The sequence below is a fragment of the Trichoderma atroviride genome, chromosome 6 (assembly GCF_020647795.1).
Source record: "Trichoderma atroviride chromosome 6, complete sequence".
NCBI classification, from domain to species: Eukaryota; Fungi; Ascomycota; class Sordariomycetes; order Hypocreales; family Hypocreaceae; genus Trichoderma; species Trichoderma atroviride.
In genome coordinates, this window is record NC_089405.1 from 3,735,708 (window position 1) to 3,750,973 (window position 15,266).

Genomic DNA, 15,266 nt, shown 5'->3' on the forward strand with positions numbered 1-15,266 from the left:
CCTAGCTCATTCTTTCCCAATCCTCCGTGATGATATTTTGTACCCATCGCCATCCTTTCCATTACTCCCAGCCCTCTTACTCCTTACGAGGGGCAAAATAAATAAAATAAAAAAAATCAAATAAAAAGCACTACGGTACAGCCGTGAGATGCTGATTTTCCTCGTCGGAAAATGCCATCCTGTCCCGTTCGATCCGCCACAGAAATCCATTGACGCTAAACTAGCTCCTGGCCGCAAAGATCTCCTATCCCATGTCCTGATTTTCTTGTCTTGTTGTATCATGTCTTGTCTTTTCATTTCCCTTCACACAAAGTCACCGGTCAGTAGCTCGTCAGGCATGTAGTCGAGATTGATATCCCCTTCAGGCCTCGGTAGCGGCGGCTCCTGATGGGACCGGTGAGACTCTGCCGGCGAGGGCAGCGTGCTGGATCCAGATGCGGCTGCATAGTAGATGATGGTCAGCACAAGGGTTTGGGCATTACGAATATCTACCCCCATATCGTAGGTTAAGCTCACCATTCCCCAGCATGGATGGACGCCGCTCCGGAGGCGGGCCCATGCATCTCTCAACATACTTGAGCGCTTCCTTTTCGATCCAGAAGTTGATGTTGGGGTCTTGGCACTTGGCATGGGCCATGAGCTCGTTCTTGATGGCTGTGACTTCTTCGACAAGGCTCGAATACTCGGCGCGCAGTTCGGCGTGGCGCAACTGCATCGAGTCTTTCTTCACCTCGAGATCAACCACCCATTCCTTCTTCTTCTGGCGGCACTTGGATGCGGCAATGCGATTGCGCTCCAGGTTCTTGGTGCGCTGGGCCACATCTTCCTTTTTTGCCGTGGAGCCTCGCCGCGCGGGCTTTCGTTTCGGCGGCGAGGGCTGTCGTTGGCGCTGCTGTCGCGGGCGCTGCTGTTGGGGTTCTTGAGGCTCCAGCTTGACGGTGATGGTTGTCTTTTGCTTCTTGGCGCGAGGTTGAGCTGCTGAGCCCGAAGCATCCGGGTTCTGGGAAGAGGCCTTTCTCGTCCTTGTTACCATGGGAGACGTATTAGCTGGTGGCTGGGGAGCTGCTGCTGGCGTCGTCGTTGTTGATGATGATGATGAGGCCGATGCCAAAGCCGAGCTTGGGATTGCCTTGCTCGGCTTGCCGTTGTTGCTTCTGGCATTGCTGATGTTGTGACTGCTGGGGCCGTGGCTGCTGTTTTTGGCGACGGCCGTGTTGTTGTGAGCGACCGTCTCACGAGGGGCGATGGTTGCTGCGTCGAGGCTGCCGATGCTGTCTCGGGGGTCGACAAAGTACTCGTGGCAGCTCAGCGGCGAGGACCCGGACAATTGCTCTGGCGACGGGAACGACGAGTTCGGCGACGAAGTATATGGCGTCGCCGTCAGTCCGGGATCGACGAGGTTGTCGATGGGATCGTCCCTGTAGAGGTCGAAGGAGTACGGGAAGATGGGACCTGGGAGGTTGTTGTGGATGCCCAGGCCGAACTCGCCAAAGAGAGGACTGTCGCACATAATCGCCGGCTCGCTTTCTTTCTGTTTCCTATCTTGCGTTGATGTTTATTTTGGGCTTCTAATCCATATATTTTGCGTGTTTTTTTGTGTGTTTTTTCTGGTGGCAGCTGCTGTGACAAGTTGAAGAGCCAGCAGGTGTTGATCAATTGGCGTCTGCGTCGATCCAGAGAGCCGGGGGGCGTTGACAGCTGCTGGTGAGGGGGGGGTCGCTGGAGCTCAGAAGCCGTGGCGGGGCCGTAGCGTAGCACGGGAACCCAGCAAGGGCCTGATCGAGGATCTGGAGAGGGGAAGCTCAGCAGGTGGAGCTTGGCCGGCACAGGCGATGCAGCAGCCGGTCGGGGTGGACGCAGCAAAGTCGTGGGTTCGGACGCTTGCGGCCTGAGAGCTGGGCGAGGAGCGAGATGGCACCGGCGGCAACGTCGACTGTTCCAATGATTGAAGAGGAGGGAGGACGGATGCGGCAGAGGTGCGCGGGCGAGCAGTAAAAAGCATCGGGGCCGGCACGGTGGGATTCACAGCGAGCTCTGGCTTGGGTGCCAAAAGCATCGAGTGTACCGCCAAGTACTGCTAGGCCCAACCCGAGGTAGTGCGCGGGCTGGTATGTGGCAAGCAGTAGCGGAGCAGCAGTGGCAGCAGTAGCAGCAGTAGCTGTACGAAGTAATAATATTGGACGATACTAATAGTGGCAGCAGTGGCTCTAGTAGTGCAGTAATGAGAATAGCGGTAGTAATAGCGGTGGTGGTGGCAGCATCGATGTTTGATGTCTGATTAGGTATTGTATTGTTAGGCTCTTCCGTCTTCTCCGTGATTCAGCGAGGCAGAAACAACGAGCTCGATGGACTCACCATGACAAGACGGCAGGTCAAGTATCAGCTCCGGACCAAGGAGGCTGCAAGGGAAGAAGCAGGCAAGAGCTGCAACTCGGCTCGAGGCTTAATCGGGTGGTATTATCACCAGTGGTTTCCGCGAGATAACCACTTTCCAAGCTGCACCAATCATGATAGCTCGGCACCGGCGTAGCTAGCTGTCCCAGTCGGGATGTGGAATGGCTGCAGCTCCAGTCAGGATGCGGAATAGCATCAATTCATCAACAGCATTGGAATTGGCAAGGGTTTATATAGTAGGCAACGAATCAAAAGACGCAGTCACAGCAAGCGCCACAAGTGTATCTGGACCGAGATATGGACATACATGGCTTATAACCGTGGACCGGAGGCAAGTGTTGGCGCCTCTTTGAACCAAATTCACACACATTATACACGGAAAGAAAGCGTAATTTTTTTTATCAAGACGAGGCGCCATTAAGACAAACGATAAATGTTCTCTTGTGCTGGAAGGGTATTGGTTGTATTGGTTCACGGCATCAAAGCCTCTCACCAATAGGCTTCAAGATGCAAAGAATATTCCAAGGCCGCCTAGCCTAAGCCCCTGCTAAGCACTGCTTGCTTGTGCTTGTGTTACTACCACCTGTGAGTCTGTCGGTACCCGTTGTATGTGCCAAGCATCCAATCTGTACCTCTTAACAACTTACACCTTACACGGCATGCTTACTATACTCAAGCACGCCAGCGTTTTATATGTGAGGCAGCACCGCATCACGGGCCGTGCCAAGCAGACAAGCAAGGAGTTGACCGTTTCAACAGCAGCAGTAGCTGTAACATGGCTTGAAGATTTATGCGCTCGTGGCCGTGTTCGAACGCGCGTCGCTACCTCCAAGCCAACTGAGGTATTCACCTCACCCTACTATCTCACGCCATTAGAAGCCAACGCCGTTGTGGCAAAGACACCTAGGTCGCAATTCCCAGATGAAGAAGGCACCTGGTGGAATTCAAACAAGTTTCACATCTTCTAATCGATAGTCGTCCCGATTCCCGCCTAATCTGACTCACCCATCTTCAACGACGCATTCCCAGAGCTTGAACCTTATTCTGCCTTGCTGGGACGCTGTGGCGATCCCTCCCCTTCTGGTGACTTGATTTTAGTGCGATCGCGATCCGAGCTCCGATCCAATTTTCCCTACTAGACCGGGTATCAGAATCTGGCCCCCACAGGTACCATCCTTGTACAGCTGGCATCGAGTCGCATTGATCCAACGGCTTCAGTCCCAGGTTGCTGCCTGGTTGCAATGCGCAGTGCATGCATGCATGCCGCTACAGCTGCACGCCCTACAGCTCGAGTGCCCCGTTCTGCTCAACTCTCGTCCCACTGCAGGCCGCGGTGCGTCTTATAGAATGCTCGCAGGTACTTGGGACGGACTTGGCCTGTACTCGGCCTGTACTTGGAGGCCGCCCCAGCGCTGGCTTGGACCGCAGCAGTGAAGCGCCGTAGGGCCGTCTTAGCGCTCATGCCGCCTGGAGAGGTGCTGAGATGAGCCGACCAAAACCATCCGTCTTCAAACGTTCTATCCTCTCCTCTATTATTGTCTCTCCATCCACCCGGCCATGACTCTCCACTTTCCGCACTCCTCGCTTCCAAACAACTTGGGGCATAGTCTCTCTCGATCCACTGTCAAAGTTTGCTTCTAACTAAAACTGGTCTCGGCCGTCCGCTTATTTCTCCCGAGCTGCTTGGCTGGCTTGGCTGGCATGGCTGTTGCGCAGATGGATTCTAGACGGTTGCGCCTCCAGCCATCTTCTTCCCGCCTCTGCGCAGCCACCCAGCCTTTTCTGCGCGAATATCCAGAGACCGAGCTTTGGGCAGCGACACAATCACAGTTGAGCCGAATAGGACGGGACTGGGCTGCACCGGGCTGCACCGGGCCATCGCAAAAGGCAAAGTGCATGATAACAAGGCCGTTTGCTTCAGGACCCAAAACCTGCAGCTGCAGCTCGAGCTAAGAGAAATAGTGCCTCTTACTGGAGCAACAGACGAACAGCCTAAGCAAATACAGGGTCCTCCTGTCAATGGCCCCAGCAGCTTTCCGGCGAGATCCAGGCCCGTCCGTCAGGCAACAATTCAATATCCGGGCATCTCTCCATGCAGCTCCGGGCAGACAGGACCCCTGGCCGAGCAAAGTCCACCCGTGCTTGCCATGCACTGGTTGATGAATGGCACGCATCTCACATGCATAATGCCGGTTTGCTGAGCTTCCCGTCGCCATTGGCCGTTGCGTAACTCTCCACGTATCACAAAGGCTAAGCCGTGTCCCAGACTACTTCCAACTCGAGGAATGGCTCCCCTGGCCTGGTTCGCTATGCTTCGGCCTTGCCTTTTGCAAAAAAAAAAAAAAGCCGGTTTTTAGGCTTTTGGCGTCTGCTGCCCCCGGAGAGCTCGACTGCCACAAACTTTGCAGTGATTAGATTAACGTCTAGGTTTTCTCTCTCCTTTGCCGTGGGCGCCGGCCCCTCCCTCTCATAGCCATTCCTGGGAACTCCTCCGACAGCTAGACCAGCTCCATTGAAGTTTAACAAGCGGGCGTTCCTGGGAATGAGAGCTGAACAAGCGAAAGCGGAGCTGTTTCCTGGCTGCTTGGTGGTGGGCCATGTCCAAGCCATTTATCCGAAAGTAGCCTCGCTCACACTCAACACTCGACAAGACAGAACAAAAAAAGCATTGCAAATTGTGGCAACTCTAATTGCCGTTCGGTTGGCCAATTGGGCGGCACTGAAACATGCTGATATGTTGGCACTGAACATGGGCTCACAATGGCAAATGTCGCCCTTTATCAATCAGTCCATCATACCACTTTTTTTTCCTGATATCCAATTTCCCCTCTACGTCGACAGAAGCCTTTGGTTTACCACCAGCCCTTTTCTAGACTATTGCAGCTCTAGTTTCGCTTTTGCCCAACCAACGGTAGCCTGAGAGGGGCAATACGCTGACAGGCAGCTGAGTATACTTTGTAGTATACTTTGTTTTGAAGCCAAGCCTGTGATACCCAGCGTGTTGTTGCCTACTCCGGACAGCCTTCTCCGATACGAGCGATTGAGAGTAGAGAGTTTGGCAATTCTGCCAAGCCGCTGGCAAAGCCATCAATTTTAAAAAAAAAAAATGTAAAGGAAATGTGTCAAGAGCTTCATGAGCCGAGAACTCCGAAGTGACTTGAAAAAGAGACAGCTCATGCTCTTGGCGTAAGTAGAGCCGAGGCTGATACGAAGTACAGCAGCAAAAGTCGCTCTGAACCAAGCCAGGTCTCGCTTGCTTGTACAAGCCACAAAAGAAGAAGCGAGCTTTACAAAGTAAAAGAGTCCCAGTATTAGGTGGGATCCCGTCCCGACGCCGATTTCGCATTCAAACTGGCCCTCCCACATCCCCCCCGGTGGCATTCCGTTCGACGCCAGACAAGCTTCTGTGGCTTCACCAAGGCATCCTATCAGGACGTCCTCCTCTCTCACCTTGTCTTCGGCTCTCCGAGGGAAAAGTGCGAGACAACAAAGAGAGGAGGGAATGCTTCCGGCTCCAGTGCCTGGCGTAGGTCGGCGCCAATGCTACCTAAACGTTATCAAAGGAGGGCACCAATCATGGGGGAGCACGACGAGACGTCCCGTCGGGCGAGATGATGGGTGTGTCCCACTTTTTTGGGGGAATGGGAAAGCTTTCCAGGCCGGCACAGTAAGGCGAGTTTTTTTTTCTTTTCTCTCCCTTTGGATGGAGTGGTTGGATTCGAAACGGGGACCGATGGAGTCCGGGCCAGTCATGAACGAACAGGTGTGTGTGCATATACGTCTCTTGTGTGTTTGATATGCGGCGAATGAACAAGGAAAGCACTCGCATCCGAGATATCACGCCGGCCGGCATCGAGTTCCAGCGCCTGGATCGCTCGGATATAGACGAGCAAGAGCAAGTACCGGTCTGTAGCCGGCAGTAGTATTCCAGCAATCCATGTCCCTGCTAGCACGCTTTCACAGTTTACACGTTTATACGTACCCAGCTGGCTGTAAGAGAAGGGAGCTCACTGTCAAGCCAAGTTTTACCCGGCACAGTGACTGACCGTTCCATCCGTCCATCCATCTCATCCCAGCCAGACCCGTGATCTACAACACCAAGTTTGAGAACCGAGCCGCCGGTGACGAATCCCGGCCCATCAAGCCATTCAAAGCCCATGGCGAAGCGACGCACACTCGCGGCTTGGCCTTTATCCAATTGGCAGGCCACGGCTCGTCTCGGCCAACTCGGTGGGCAAGCGAGAGCATGAGATTTTGCTTACCGTGAGAGCTGCAGGCTTTTGCCACTCCCACTCCCACCATTTCCCAGCTTGCAAGCTCTGCTGCGGCGTCAAGATTGAAGTAGTGCTAGAGTTAGAATCGTAAGAGTGCTAGTACCTGGTAGCTGATAGTGCTCGTAGTGCTGTAGGCCAACTGCTACAGCGGACAAGACCTTCTGTAGCTTATTCGCACGTGAGAGACCAATGCTGTGTCACCTGATCTCGCGATCCCTCAGCGCGACCTCCTTCGTGTAACCGCGTTGAGGGGTTCGTGATTTGAAGCTGAGCTGAGCATCCCGCATCCCGCATCGCACAGCACGACAAAACACAGACAATCACTGCTGCTTCTTCTTTGCTGCTAGTATAGTTCGAGTTCAAAGATCCAGCTACAACACCGCTACACCAGCTATACCTCGCTTCTGCAAGCACACAACCACAACCACAACCACAGCATCGCCAACATCAACCATGGCCGAGCAAATGTCCACCCCCCCGCATCGTCGCCGCCTACCTCGACAACTTCGTCGGCCGCACCGTCACCATCGTCGGCAAAGTCACGCAGCTGCGCGGCGACCAGGCCACCATTGACGCCGACGGCGTCGTCACCATTCTGCTCAACCGCGTGCGTCTCTTTCCACATCATCATCATCACCATCACTGACATTCTTTGCAGGACTCTCACCTCGTCAACGGCAATGCCGCCCAGGTCATCGGCAAGGTCAACCCAGACCTCTCCATCAAGGCCCTCAGCACGCGCGACGTCGGCCCCGGAGTCGGTGCGTCTCCTCCGAAAATATCCCCTTGTCAACCACGTCTTGCTAACTCAATCTCCCAGACATGGTCCTCTGCTCCGCCGTCGCCGAACTCACCCACCGCCACAAGGAAATCTTCGTCTCCGAAAACTGACGCGCTCAGCCAGGCCACGGCGTCTCGCCGCTCCGCACCCACGAGCCCCAGCACCAACCGCACATCGCCATGGTCTGGCCATCACCGCCAAATGTAATCAATCCGTCGTCTTCGCCTGCACCGCATCGTCGTTTGTCTATTGGTCGTCTGCATCGCACTGCGTCTCCTGTTCGTCCTTCTCCCAGCCGCAATCCTGATTCTTCTGCCGCGTCTTCTTCCAGCCAGCGAGACTGGCAGCATCAGCGCCAGCAGCAGTGGCTGGATCTCATCCCCTACGATCCTCCTGCTCCTTCTCCTCCGTTGGAACAGCATCAGCATCAATCTTCTCAGCAATCTTCTTCTTCAATGCCTTCAACCGCCTACCACCCCATGCCAGGCTCTTTCCACTCCGACTTCGAACCCGACCTCCCATCCTCCGACGAAGAAGCCATCTTCCGTCTCGCCCACGCCACCTCGCCATTTACCAACTCCAACAACTCGCCATTCGAACCACGAGAAGAGCTTCAAATCCAACCCTTCTCCGTCGTCCCCTCCGCTCAACCCCGCCCCAGCTTTCTCTCGTCTTCTTCTTCCTCGCCCCCATTCGCAAACATGTCCACCTACTCTACTCAAGCCGCAAGTTACTCTCTCCCCTCACCGCCAACCTCCCAGCTCGAACGGCCTGAATCGCCCTTGTCTATCGCCGACTCTCAGCCTACGCTCCGCCAGGGCGATTCTCGGGTCCTTTCTCCACCCATGAGTCCCATACCGAGACCCCAAAACAGAGTTCGTAGTGGTAGCGGTAGTGGCAGCAGACATGCTCGAAACTCAGAGGATGTCGATACCCGGGCGCTCAACGCCGTTGTGGATGGCATTGGAAGAATGCAAGTCAATATGAATCTGGACCAAGCTGGGAGATGGAGGATTGCACGGCGGCCTGGCGCTCCTTGGTAGTACAAAAGAGCACCAGCGCCGTGAGATGGCAATCTCAATGGAGGAATTTACGGTATTTGAATTTGAATAGGGTAGATCAAAGTTCAATGGTCATGAAGCGTTGGAAAAGCAATGTTGATATGATATAAAAAAAAAAAAAAAAAAAAAAAAAATTGAATTTTAACGACTCTATATCCTAAAACAATCAATTGCATAATAGATATTATAAGACTTAATCCATTGCATCAATCAACCAAACCAGTGAACCAAACAAACAAGTAACCAACTAAGCAATCAATCAACCAAACACGAAACCAATCAAGCAACCAAGCAACTTACAAAAATGAAGAAGGCTCATTCTTAGTAAAAGTGCTCGACTGCTGAGACGACGACGACGAAGTCGACGACGAAGACGTCGTTGAAGACGCCTCCTCATCCTCCATCCGCAGCAACTCCTGCACAGCCATCCACAGCTCCACCATCGCAAGACGAAGCTTCAGCGTTTCTTCGTCGTCTCTGGGACTCGCCACGCCATCCATACTCTGCAACAACAGCGCATCGCCAGTGGCTGTAGCCTTGGAACCACCCGAGGGCGAACCACCACAAGGCGGCCCGTCTCGTGTCTGCATCCGGGGATATAAACTCTGGAATATCTTGGCCGCAATGGCATCTCCATCTCCCAGGCCTATACTCTCTTGGTAACCGGTGGCCTGGACTCCTTTCTCAATAGCCTCCAGGGCCTTGTGAAGCCGAACGCTATGAACCAGGTAGGAACCTTGTGCGTCGCTCTCTTCTCTGACTGCCGACCCGTCATCTCCGCTTTGACAAGAGCCTTTATTCGAGGGAGAGCCGTAAAGGTGTCTGACGCGCATCGTAAATTTTTGAAACAGCCTTGCCTTTTTCTCCGCAGCCAAGGCTCTCTCTTTCCATTTACTCAGCTTCCCATTTGCGTCTTGCAGTTGTTGATGCAATGCCGCCATGTCGAATTCTTTCAACTGCTGTATTTCCGTCTCGAGCAGTATCATCCTTGCCGACTCCTTGGTTGTACCCGTTGGTCGTCGGATGGCGTTTGAGGGAGTCAATTGGGGGGGATCTGACGCAGTCTTCAAGCCACTCCTGGCATCTCGCTGACCATTGGCCGCGGCCGTTGTAAGGAACATTGCCTCCTGACTGCCAACAGAACCTGCCTCAGAACCTGCCTCAGCTGACGCAGTCTTCAGGCCACTCCTGGCTTCTCGCTGACCATTGGCCGCGGCCGTTGTAAGGAACACAGTCTCCTGACTGTCAACAGAACCTGCCTCAGGTCCTGCCTCAGAACCTGCCTCAGAACCTGCCTCAAAATGAACATCCGAGTCCACAACAGGATTGCCAATGTCTGGATCTGAACTCAGTGGAGGCATCTCGCGATACTCGAGATGCAGCATCGCCACACCATCACGAACATTCCTATTCAAGACTTTCAATTCATAAACCACGTCCCGCCAATGTGTAATAAGCATCTCAGCAACACTAGCTGCATCCATGGCACGCTTCACCATTGCCGCTATAATTCTGGCTTCCTCTTCAGCTTTGGCGTCTTCGGTCAACTCTTGCGCTTGCCGACGAAGCAGCTTCGAAGCCCATGGAAAGCGACGCGGCTCAGGAGTTGGCTGGACTGGTTTCAACGGAGGATCATTGCTTAGCAGCGGGCCAACACAAACTCCAAGACCTTCATAATCCACAAACTGATGATCGGGATGAAGAGATTGACCATTAACACGCTCTTCTGGCAACAATTCAGTGATCCGTCCAATCATATGTAGCAAGCCAAAGACGGCGCAAATCACATGGCGGATAGACTTTGACCTGATGGATTGAATGGCGAGTGCTATGAGTCGTGCACGAACCTGGGCACGATAACCACTCGAAAGCTCAGACGGCCCATCCAGCTGCTCATGGATTGCAACAAAAACATTAAAAAGTTTTGGCGATGCCAAGATCCCTCCTGGCAGGCGGGCTAGAAAGCGCTTGAACGTAGAAGCCACATCGTGGATTGTGTGTGCAATGTGGACCGGCAAGGTATCTTGGAGGACTGTCCCAAGCACAGCCTCTTCATGGGCAGGGACCGAGTTGTAGTACCGCGAGAATTCTTCAACGACTCTTTCAGAGCCGGAAACCCGAAAGATGCCCCGGGTATTGGCCTTTTCCGCAATGAATTGTGCACAGGCACGCAAGCACGTTGGTATGGCCAAGGGGTAGGGGGCGTAAGCTGGGGGCAGACGCAGCAGGCTTTTGCTAGACAGCCGTTGCAGGTCTTCAAGATCAACCGACGTGTATACATCAGGCTTGTAGCGACGATGATATGCCAAGTCTGAGACGCTCTGTCGTGATGCTGGATCCGGCCTACTTGGTCCTGAAAAGATTCGACGGAGCAACCCAGGCTGCTTAGGCTCTGGGGTTTCCAGGTTCTGTAATACGGAAAACATCAGAAAATGCTGTCCAGCTCATAGGTCGGTCCATTACTTACAATGAGGATAGTGTCACCATGGGCGAGCAATGGTACTCGATTCTAATAGCTGTCAGCCACATTTCAAGGCGATCCTTTTTGTCCATGTTTCCATACCTCCACCGCCAGATTGTTGAATTGGTCAATAAACACCTCCTGAGCTTCGTCTTGGTTGTCTTCATCCATGAAGTCTGGCACTTCAGCGGTCGGTGGCCAGGTGCGGGTACTGGGCCATGGCTCTATATTAAGCAACGCTTGAACGGCTTGGTCGAGAGGCATCGCACGTGCTTGGTTGGAAGACGCCGGCTGTTGAAGAGTCTGGCGAAGGGAGGCGCGTCGCATCATCTCTCGCCGTGATAAGCAGTAACGGCGCCGATGCTGATGTGCCGCTGGTTGGGGTCGGGGCTCCATGGCGGCAGACGGAGAGAGTCGCGACGAAGCCCCCGATGAGATAACCAACTGGTGAGGGATAGATCGGCTGAAGATGCTTGTCTAAACGCAGCCAAACTGGGTAGGATAATTTGATGCTTCAGTCAAAGCGGCCTTGTGAATCTAGAGGATACATATTCCTGGGTTGTCAAACTGCAGGTTGTAGAATCAGCCCATGACCAAGGGCTTGAAAGCAGGGGCAGGTTCCTTGTAAATTCGCGCATCCAGAGGTGAGGAAGGAAGATCCAAGTTTTGTCCTAAAAGCAGGTTTTGTGTGTCCCAACAGCCACAACACGCGCGTCCAAGTTTCTGAGCAGGAAATGCTGCCATCGTTTAAGGGAAGGCTCTGCTCCACCACTGCAGGAGGGCTGCTTAAGCATTTATCGGCTGCCAAAAACGATCTTGGTCACTGATACCGGATCCATCGCACGCGGCTGGCTGAATTCTCGCAGGCGCCACGGAAGGCAATACGAGAGAGCTATATGAAGAATCAGAGGTCAGACCAAGGGTCAGGGATGTAGGACTCAAGCCTCTCTCAGAGCAAAGTGAGGGAATAGAAAAGCCTAACACAAGAGAGAGGTATAGGATGAAGGTATCTCGACTTGAAACTTTCTCATTCTACAAAGTTCAAAGTTACAAGTTCAACTCAATTTCTACCCAAAAAGGCCGCCGGCCACTTGCGGCGGATAGTGAAGCAGTGCCCGGAATAACCAAAAAGAAACTTACCTTGCAGCATTCTATCAGTAGATAAACAATTAAAAAAAAAAAAAAAAAAAAAAAGGGGGGGTGAAATATATGTAGCAGAATCTTAGCAGCTCTCCTGGCATGCCTCTCCTCGTCATCAAACAACCAGTACGCCACACCAGATGCATCCATTAAACCTCCGTATACCCAGCCCAGTTCTCCAGTATAAAGGCTCTTGACACCATAAATAGAAAAGAGGCGCTCATGACTTTGCGACATCTTCCTCGTCGTGTAGCAGTACGTACTTGAGGATATCGGAAAGCGAGATGACGCCCTTGAGCTTATTTTCGTCATCGACGACGATTAGCCTGTGCACGCGGCTCTTTCGAATCGTGTCGAAGATAGAATCCAGCCTATCGTCCTCGCTGCAGGTGAAGATGCCCGGGTTATCTTCCGGCCTTTTGCACAGCGCCTCGCCCACAGTCCCATTCAGGTCGTCGTAAGCGCCCCCTTTGATGCATGGAATGACGTCGACAGCCTCAAAGGCGTTGAGGACTCGATTTTCAGAATCGACAATGGGTACGCAGCTAATGTTCCGGTTGACCATGAGGTCGATGACGTCGAGCACTGTGCTCGCCATGCGCGCCACGGCGAGGTCTGTGTACGTCCCTAGGTGGAGATCGCGGACCGTCTTCTTGAGTAGAATGGTGTTGTGCTCGTTGTTGACGGCGATGAACTTGAGGATTCGATACTGGGTAATGACCGAGATGACGGTTTCTCTGCCAGTCTCGTCGTCGACGTCGACCAGCGGGATTCTTCGCGCGCGGGTCTTGAGCATGCGTCGAAGGGCCTCGTAGAGCGGTTTCGAAGGATGGACAGAAACAGACTCAATGGGGGTGGCCCCAATTGCTTTTTCAATGTCTAGCATCACAGTCAGCCTCTTGAGCGCCGTGATAGCAAAGCCAGTAGGAAGAGTAGAGTAGTATTCACCTCGTAAGCTGCTCAGACGGAACTGGTCCAGCTTGTTCATCTCATCGGGGAACTGGCAGTGGTACTGGATCACGTTGATGTAGTCGGTCGCGGTCAAGATGCCAGCGAACCGCGAGGCGTGCGAGTCCCATAGAGGGGCAGACACAATGGCTAGAGAAGAGTCAGCATCGTGACACCCAACGGCCAGCCCAAAGCCGGTGCCCAGCCTAGCGCGGGGAAGGACGCGGGGCATGGCAGGGCTGGCCAGACGAAGTGATGGAAGATTTCTGCGGCGGCTTACAGTTCTGGATTAGGATGTTGAGGCTCTTCTTGATGAGTAGGTCGGTGTCGAGCACAATGAGGCGGAAGGACAGCGGCAGCACATCGTAGCTGGTGCGCTTGCGGAGGAAGTCTCGGATTGAATTCTGCAAGAGGGCAGATGCCAGGTCAGCGGATGATTGCAAGTTATCAAGCAAAGCAAAGCAATTGGAGATTTGGGTATGAATGGCGGGTTGGAGGGACGGATTGGATGGATCTGGGCGCGGGGGGCAAAGACTCGGCACGATCAGGAAGCACAGCATTGCCGGCAAGCAGGCTGCCGCTGTCGATGGCAGATGCAGCTGCTGGTGCTAGAAGGAAGAGACAAGTGCAGTTCTGGCGGTATAGACAGACGCAGATTCACGCACCAGGCCTTGTCGCTGCTCCTTGTCCAGAGGGCTCTGCGACTGCGGTTTGGGGTCTGGCGCATCGGCCATGATGCCGCCAGCGTGGGAGTTGGCGTGGAAGCGCAGATACGACGACGGGGCGACAAAGGGCGGCGGCAGGGCGATGCTGGTCGGGCGCTGCTGCCTGCCGAGCGTTGAAGTTGCCGAGGAAGATGCAGATGCAGATGTAGAAGTAGATGTAGATGCGGCTTCAGCCTCGTCGCAGCCGGTGTCGGGTCTGTTGCGGGATGCAGATCCAGGCAATGGTGATCCAAGGCCAGATGCAGGTGTCGATCCAGATTCAGGCTCCGGGCCGGGTTCGGGTCTGGAGGCGGCAGCTTTGGCTCTGGCTGGCGTTGCCGGTGCTGACGTAAACGGCGGTGATGCTGGTGATGCTGATGCTGACGCCGATGTTGTTGAAGTCGTCAAGGCCGCAGCAAATCGGCTGTTGCTGTTGTTGTTGTCGCTGTCGTTGCCTGGTCCAGACGACGCAGATTCGGCTGCTGGAGCTCTGCCACGGACTCTCCCGCTATCGCTATCAGCAGCAGCCGGTGCGGGGATTGTTGCTACTGGCTGCTGCAGCTGAGCGCTAACGGCCTCTGCATTTCCCTCCATTCCAGCGTCTCACAGGCCCTGGAGAGGCGCCCCAGAAACCAAAATCGGCCTGATTGGGTTGGGGGGTGATGTCAGCGGGTTTTGTTCCTCTTTTTCTCTGCTGCAGTTCGTCAGCAAGCTGCAGATGGCGAGGCGAGCAGAAACCGGCGGCGATGTATATTTACATGCAGTCAAGGCTTATGCCTCTTGGTGTTTTGGTGTTTTTATTTTTTTGGGACACCACGGAACATTTAATTGTCGTGTTAGATGCGAAACTGGACGAAACGGGCAGCCCTCTGGTAGATCTCTACGAACTTTTTTTTTATTACCCGTACATGTACCTACATTGTGAGGCGGCGCCTGCGGCTATTTCATTCCGCGCAAATAAAATCGGCCACAGCGCTAAATGCTGGAGCGAGCTGTTTGATCCGAGACAAAGAAGTGGCGTGGTCTTGGACGCGGTATTTTGTTTCGTGCCAATTGGATTGCTTGCATAAATTATTAAGAAACGGAAGATGCCGTTTTTTTTTGGTTTTTTTGGTACTTGTATTTTACTTTTGTTTCAACCTCTTTTTGGTTGTTGATTCGCCCATTGGTCAAGTCAAGCTTTCTTAACGGCAGTAGATAGACTCCAAGCTCTATCATTGCAACTACCGCGTCCTACAAGCAGAGTCAACATTGGCATTGGATACTAGTAGAGTTGCCCTCATATTCTACCCGGTGATGGTGAGATTGACTGCCCTAATTGATGCCAAGAAAGCCACTGATATCGTTGTCGGCTCATGCTTCTATCACTTATACACAATTGATATCCGACAGTCCTACGCCCGTGAAGAGTCATCATTGAACCACTCTCGGTCTGCTAACGTCACCCTGCCGGATTCATCGTCGGACCCCAGACCCTGAATGCTTTCTTCTCTTTTCTTTTCT

General features: G+C 53.5%; 7 protein-coding genes across 7 annotated transcripts; 3 read left to right on the top strand and 4 right to left on the bottom strand.

Annotated features, from left to right (window-relative positions):
- Nucleotides 1-303: 303 nt before the first annotated feature.
- On the bottom strand, nt 304-1,510 carry TrAtP1_011860 (uncharacterized protein; the record flags this gene model as incomplete). Its single annotated transcript, XM_066115284.1, has 2 exons — nt 304-440; nt 517-1,510. The coding sequence occupies 2 exons, from the start codon at nt 1,508-1,510 to the stop codon at nt 304-306; spliced, it is 1,131 nt and encodes a 376-aa protein (XP_065971382.1).
- A 216-nt stretch (nt 1,511-1,726) lies between these two features.
- On the bottom strand, nt 1,727-2,056 carry TrAtP1_011861 (uncharacterized protein; the record flags this gene model as incomplete). Its single annotated transcript, XM_014084900.2, has 1 exon — nt 1,727-2,056. The coding sequence occupies one exon, from the start codon at nt 2,054-2,056 to the stop codon at nt 1,727-1,729; it is 330 nt and encodes a 109-aa protein (XP_013940375.2).
- A 946-nt stretch (nt 2,057-3,002) lies between these two features.
- On the top strand, nt 3,003-3,362 carry TrAtP1_011862 (uncharacterized protein; the record flags this gene model as incomplete). The annotated part of the gene is made up of 1 exon (XM_066115285.1): nt 3,003-3,362. The coding sequence occupies one exon, from the start codon at nt 3,003-3,005 to the stop codon at nt 3,360-3,362; it is 360 nt and encodes a 119-aa protein (XP_065971383.1).
- Nucleotides 3,363-4,936: 1,574 nt separating this feature from the next.
- Nucleotides 4,937-7,559, top strand: TrAtP1_011863 (uncharacterized protein; the record flags this gene model as incomplete). Its single annotated transcript, XM_066115286.1, has 3 exons — nt 4,937-4,984; nt 7,327-7,429; nt 7,489-7,559. 3 exons carry the CDS (start codon nt 4,937-4,939, stop codon nt 7,557-7,559), a joined length of 222 nt encoding a protein of 73 aa, XP_065971384.1.
- TrAtP1_011864 (uncharacterized protein) lies at nt 6,774-8,618 on the top strand. Its single transcript, XM_014084901.2, has 3 exons — nt 6,774-7,275; nt 7,327-7,429; nt 7,489-8,618. Exon 3 carries the CDS (start codon nt 7,629-7,631, stop codon nt 8,490-8,492), a length of 864 nt encoding a protein of 287 aa, XP_013940376.1. The 5' UTR covers nt 6,774-7,275; nt 7,327-7,429; nt 7,489-7,628; the 3' UTR covers nt 8,493-8,618.
- A 35-nt stretch (nt 8,619-8,653) lies between these two features.
- TrAtP1_011865 (uncharacterized protein) lies at nt 8,654-11,992 on the bottom strand. The gene is made up of 3 exons (XM_066115287.1): nt 11,074-11,992; nt 10,978-11,019; nt 8,654-10,918 (listed from the first exon to the last, which is right to left on the bottom strand). The coding sequence occupies exons 1-3, from the start codon at nt 11,365-11,367 to the stop codon at nt 8,807-8,809; spliced, it is 2,448 nt and encodes an 815-aa protein (XP_065971385.1). The 5' UTR covers nt 11,368-11,992; the 3' UTR covers nt 8,654-8,806.
- Nucleotides 11,978-14,751, bottom strand: TrAtP1_011866 (uncharacterized protein). Its single transcript, XM_014083431.2, has 4 exons — nt 13,725-14,751; nt 13,340-13,463; nt 13,060-13,209; nt 11,978-12,990 (listed from the first exon to the last, which is right to left on the bottom strand). Exons 1-4 carry the CDS (start codon nt 14,355-14,357, stop codon nt 12,332-12,334), a joined length of 1,566 nt encoding a protein of 521 aa, XP_013938906.2. The 5' UTR covers nt 14,358-14,751; the 3' UTR covers nt 11,978-12,331.
- Nucleotides 14,752-15,266: the final 515 nt, after the last annotated feature.

Bases quoted from the DNA above. Each gene is read 5' to 3' on its own strand.
- TrAtP1_011866 (XM_014083431.2), bottom strand. From the start codon at position 14,357: ATGGAGGGAAATGCAGAGGCCGTTAGCGCTCAGCTGCAGCAGCCAGTA. The intron at 13,464-13,724 runs GTGCGTGAATCT...GCCCTCTTGCAG, and splicing joins AGGAGCAGCGACAAGGCCTG to AATTCAATCCGAGACTTCCT. The intron at 12,991-13,059 runs GTGAATACTACT...CTGTGATGCTAG, and splicing joins CCGTCTGAGCAGCTTACGAG to ACATTGAAAAAGCAATTGGG.
- TrAtP1_011864 (XM_014084901.2), top strand. From the start codon at position 7,629: ATGGTCTGGCCATCACCGCCAAATGTAATCAATCCGTCGTCTTCGCCT.
- TrAtP1_011865 (XM_066115287.1), bottom strand. From the start codon at position 11,367: ATGGAGCCCCGACCCCAACCAGCGGCACATCAGCATCGGCGCCGTTAC. The intron at 11,020-11,073 runs GTATGGAAACAT...GACAGCTATTAG, and splicing joins TCAACAATCTGGCGGTGGAG to AATCGAGTACCATTGCTCGC. The intron at 10,919-10,977 runs GTAAGTAATGGA...TCCGTATTACAG, and splicing joins ATGGTGACACTATCCTCATT to AACCTGGAAACCCCAGAGCC.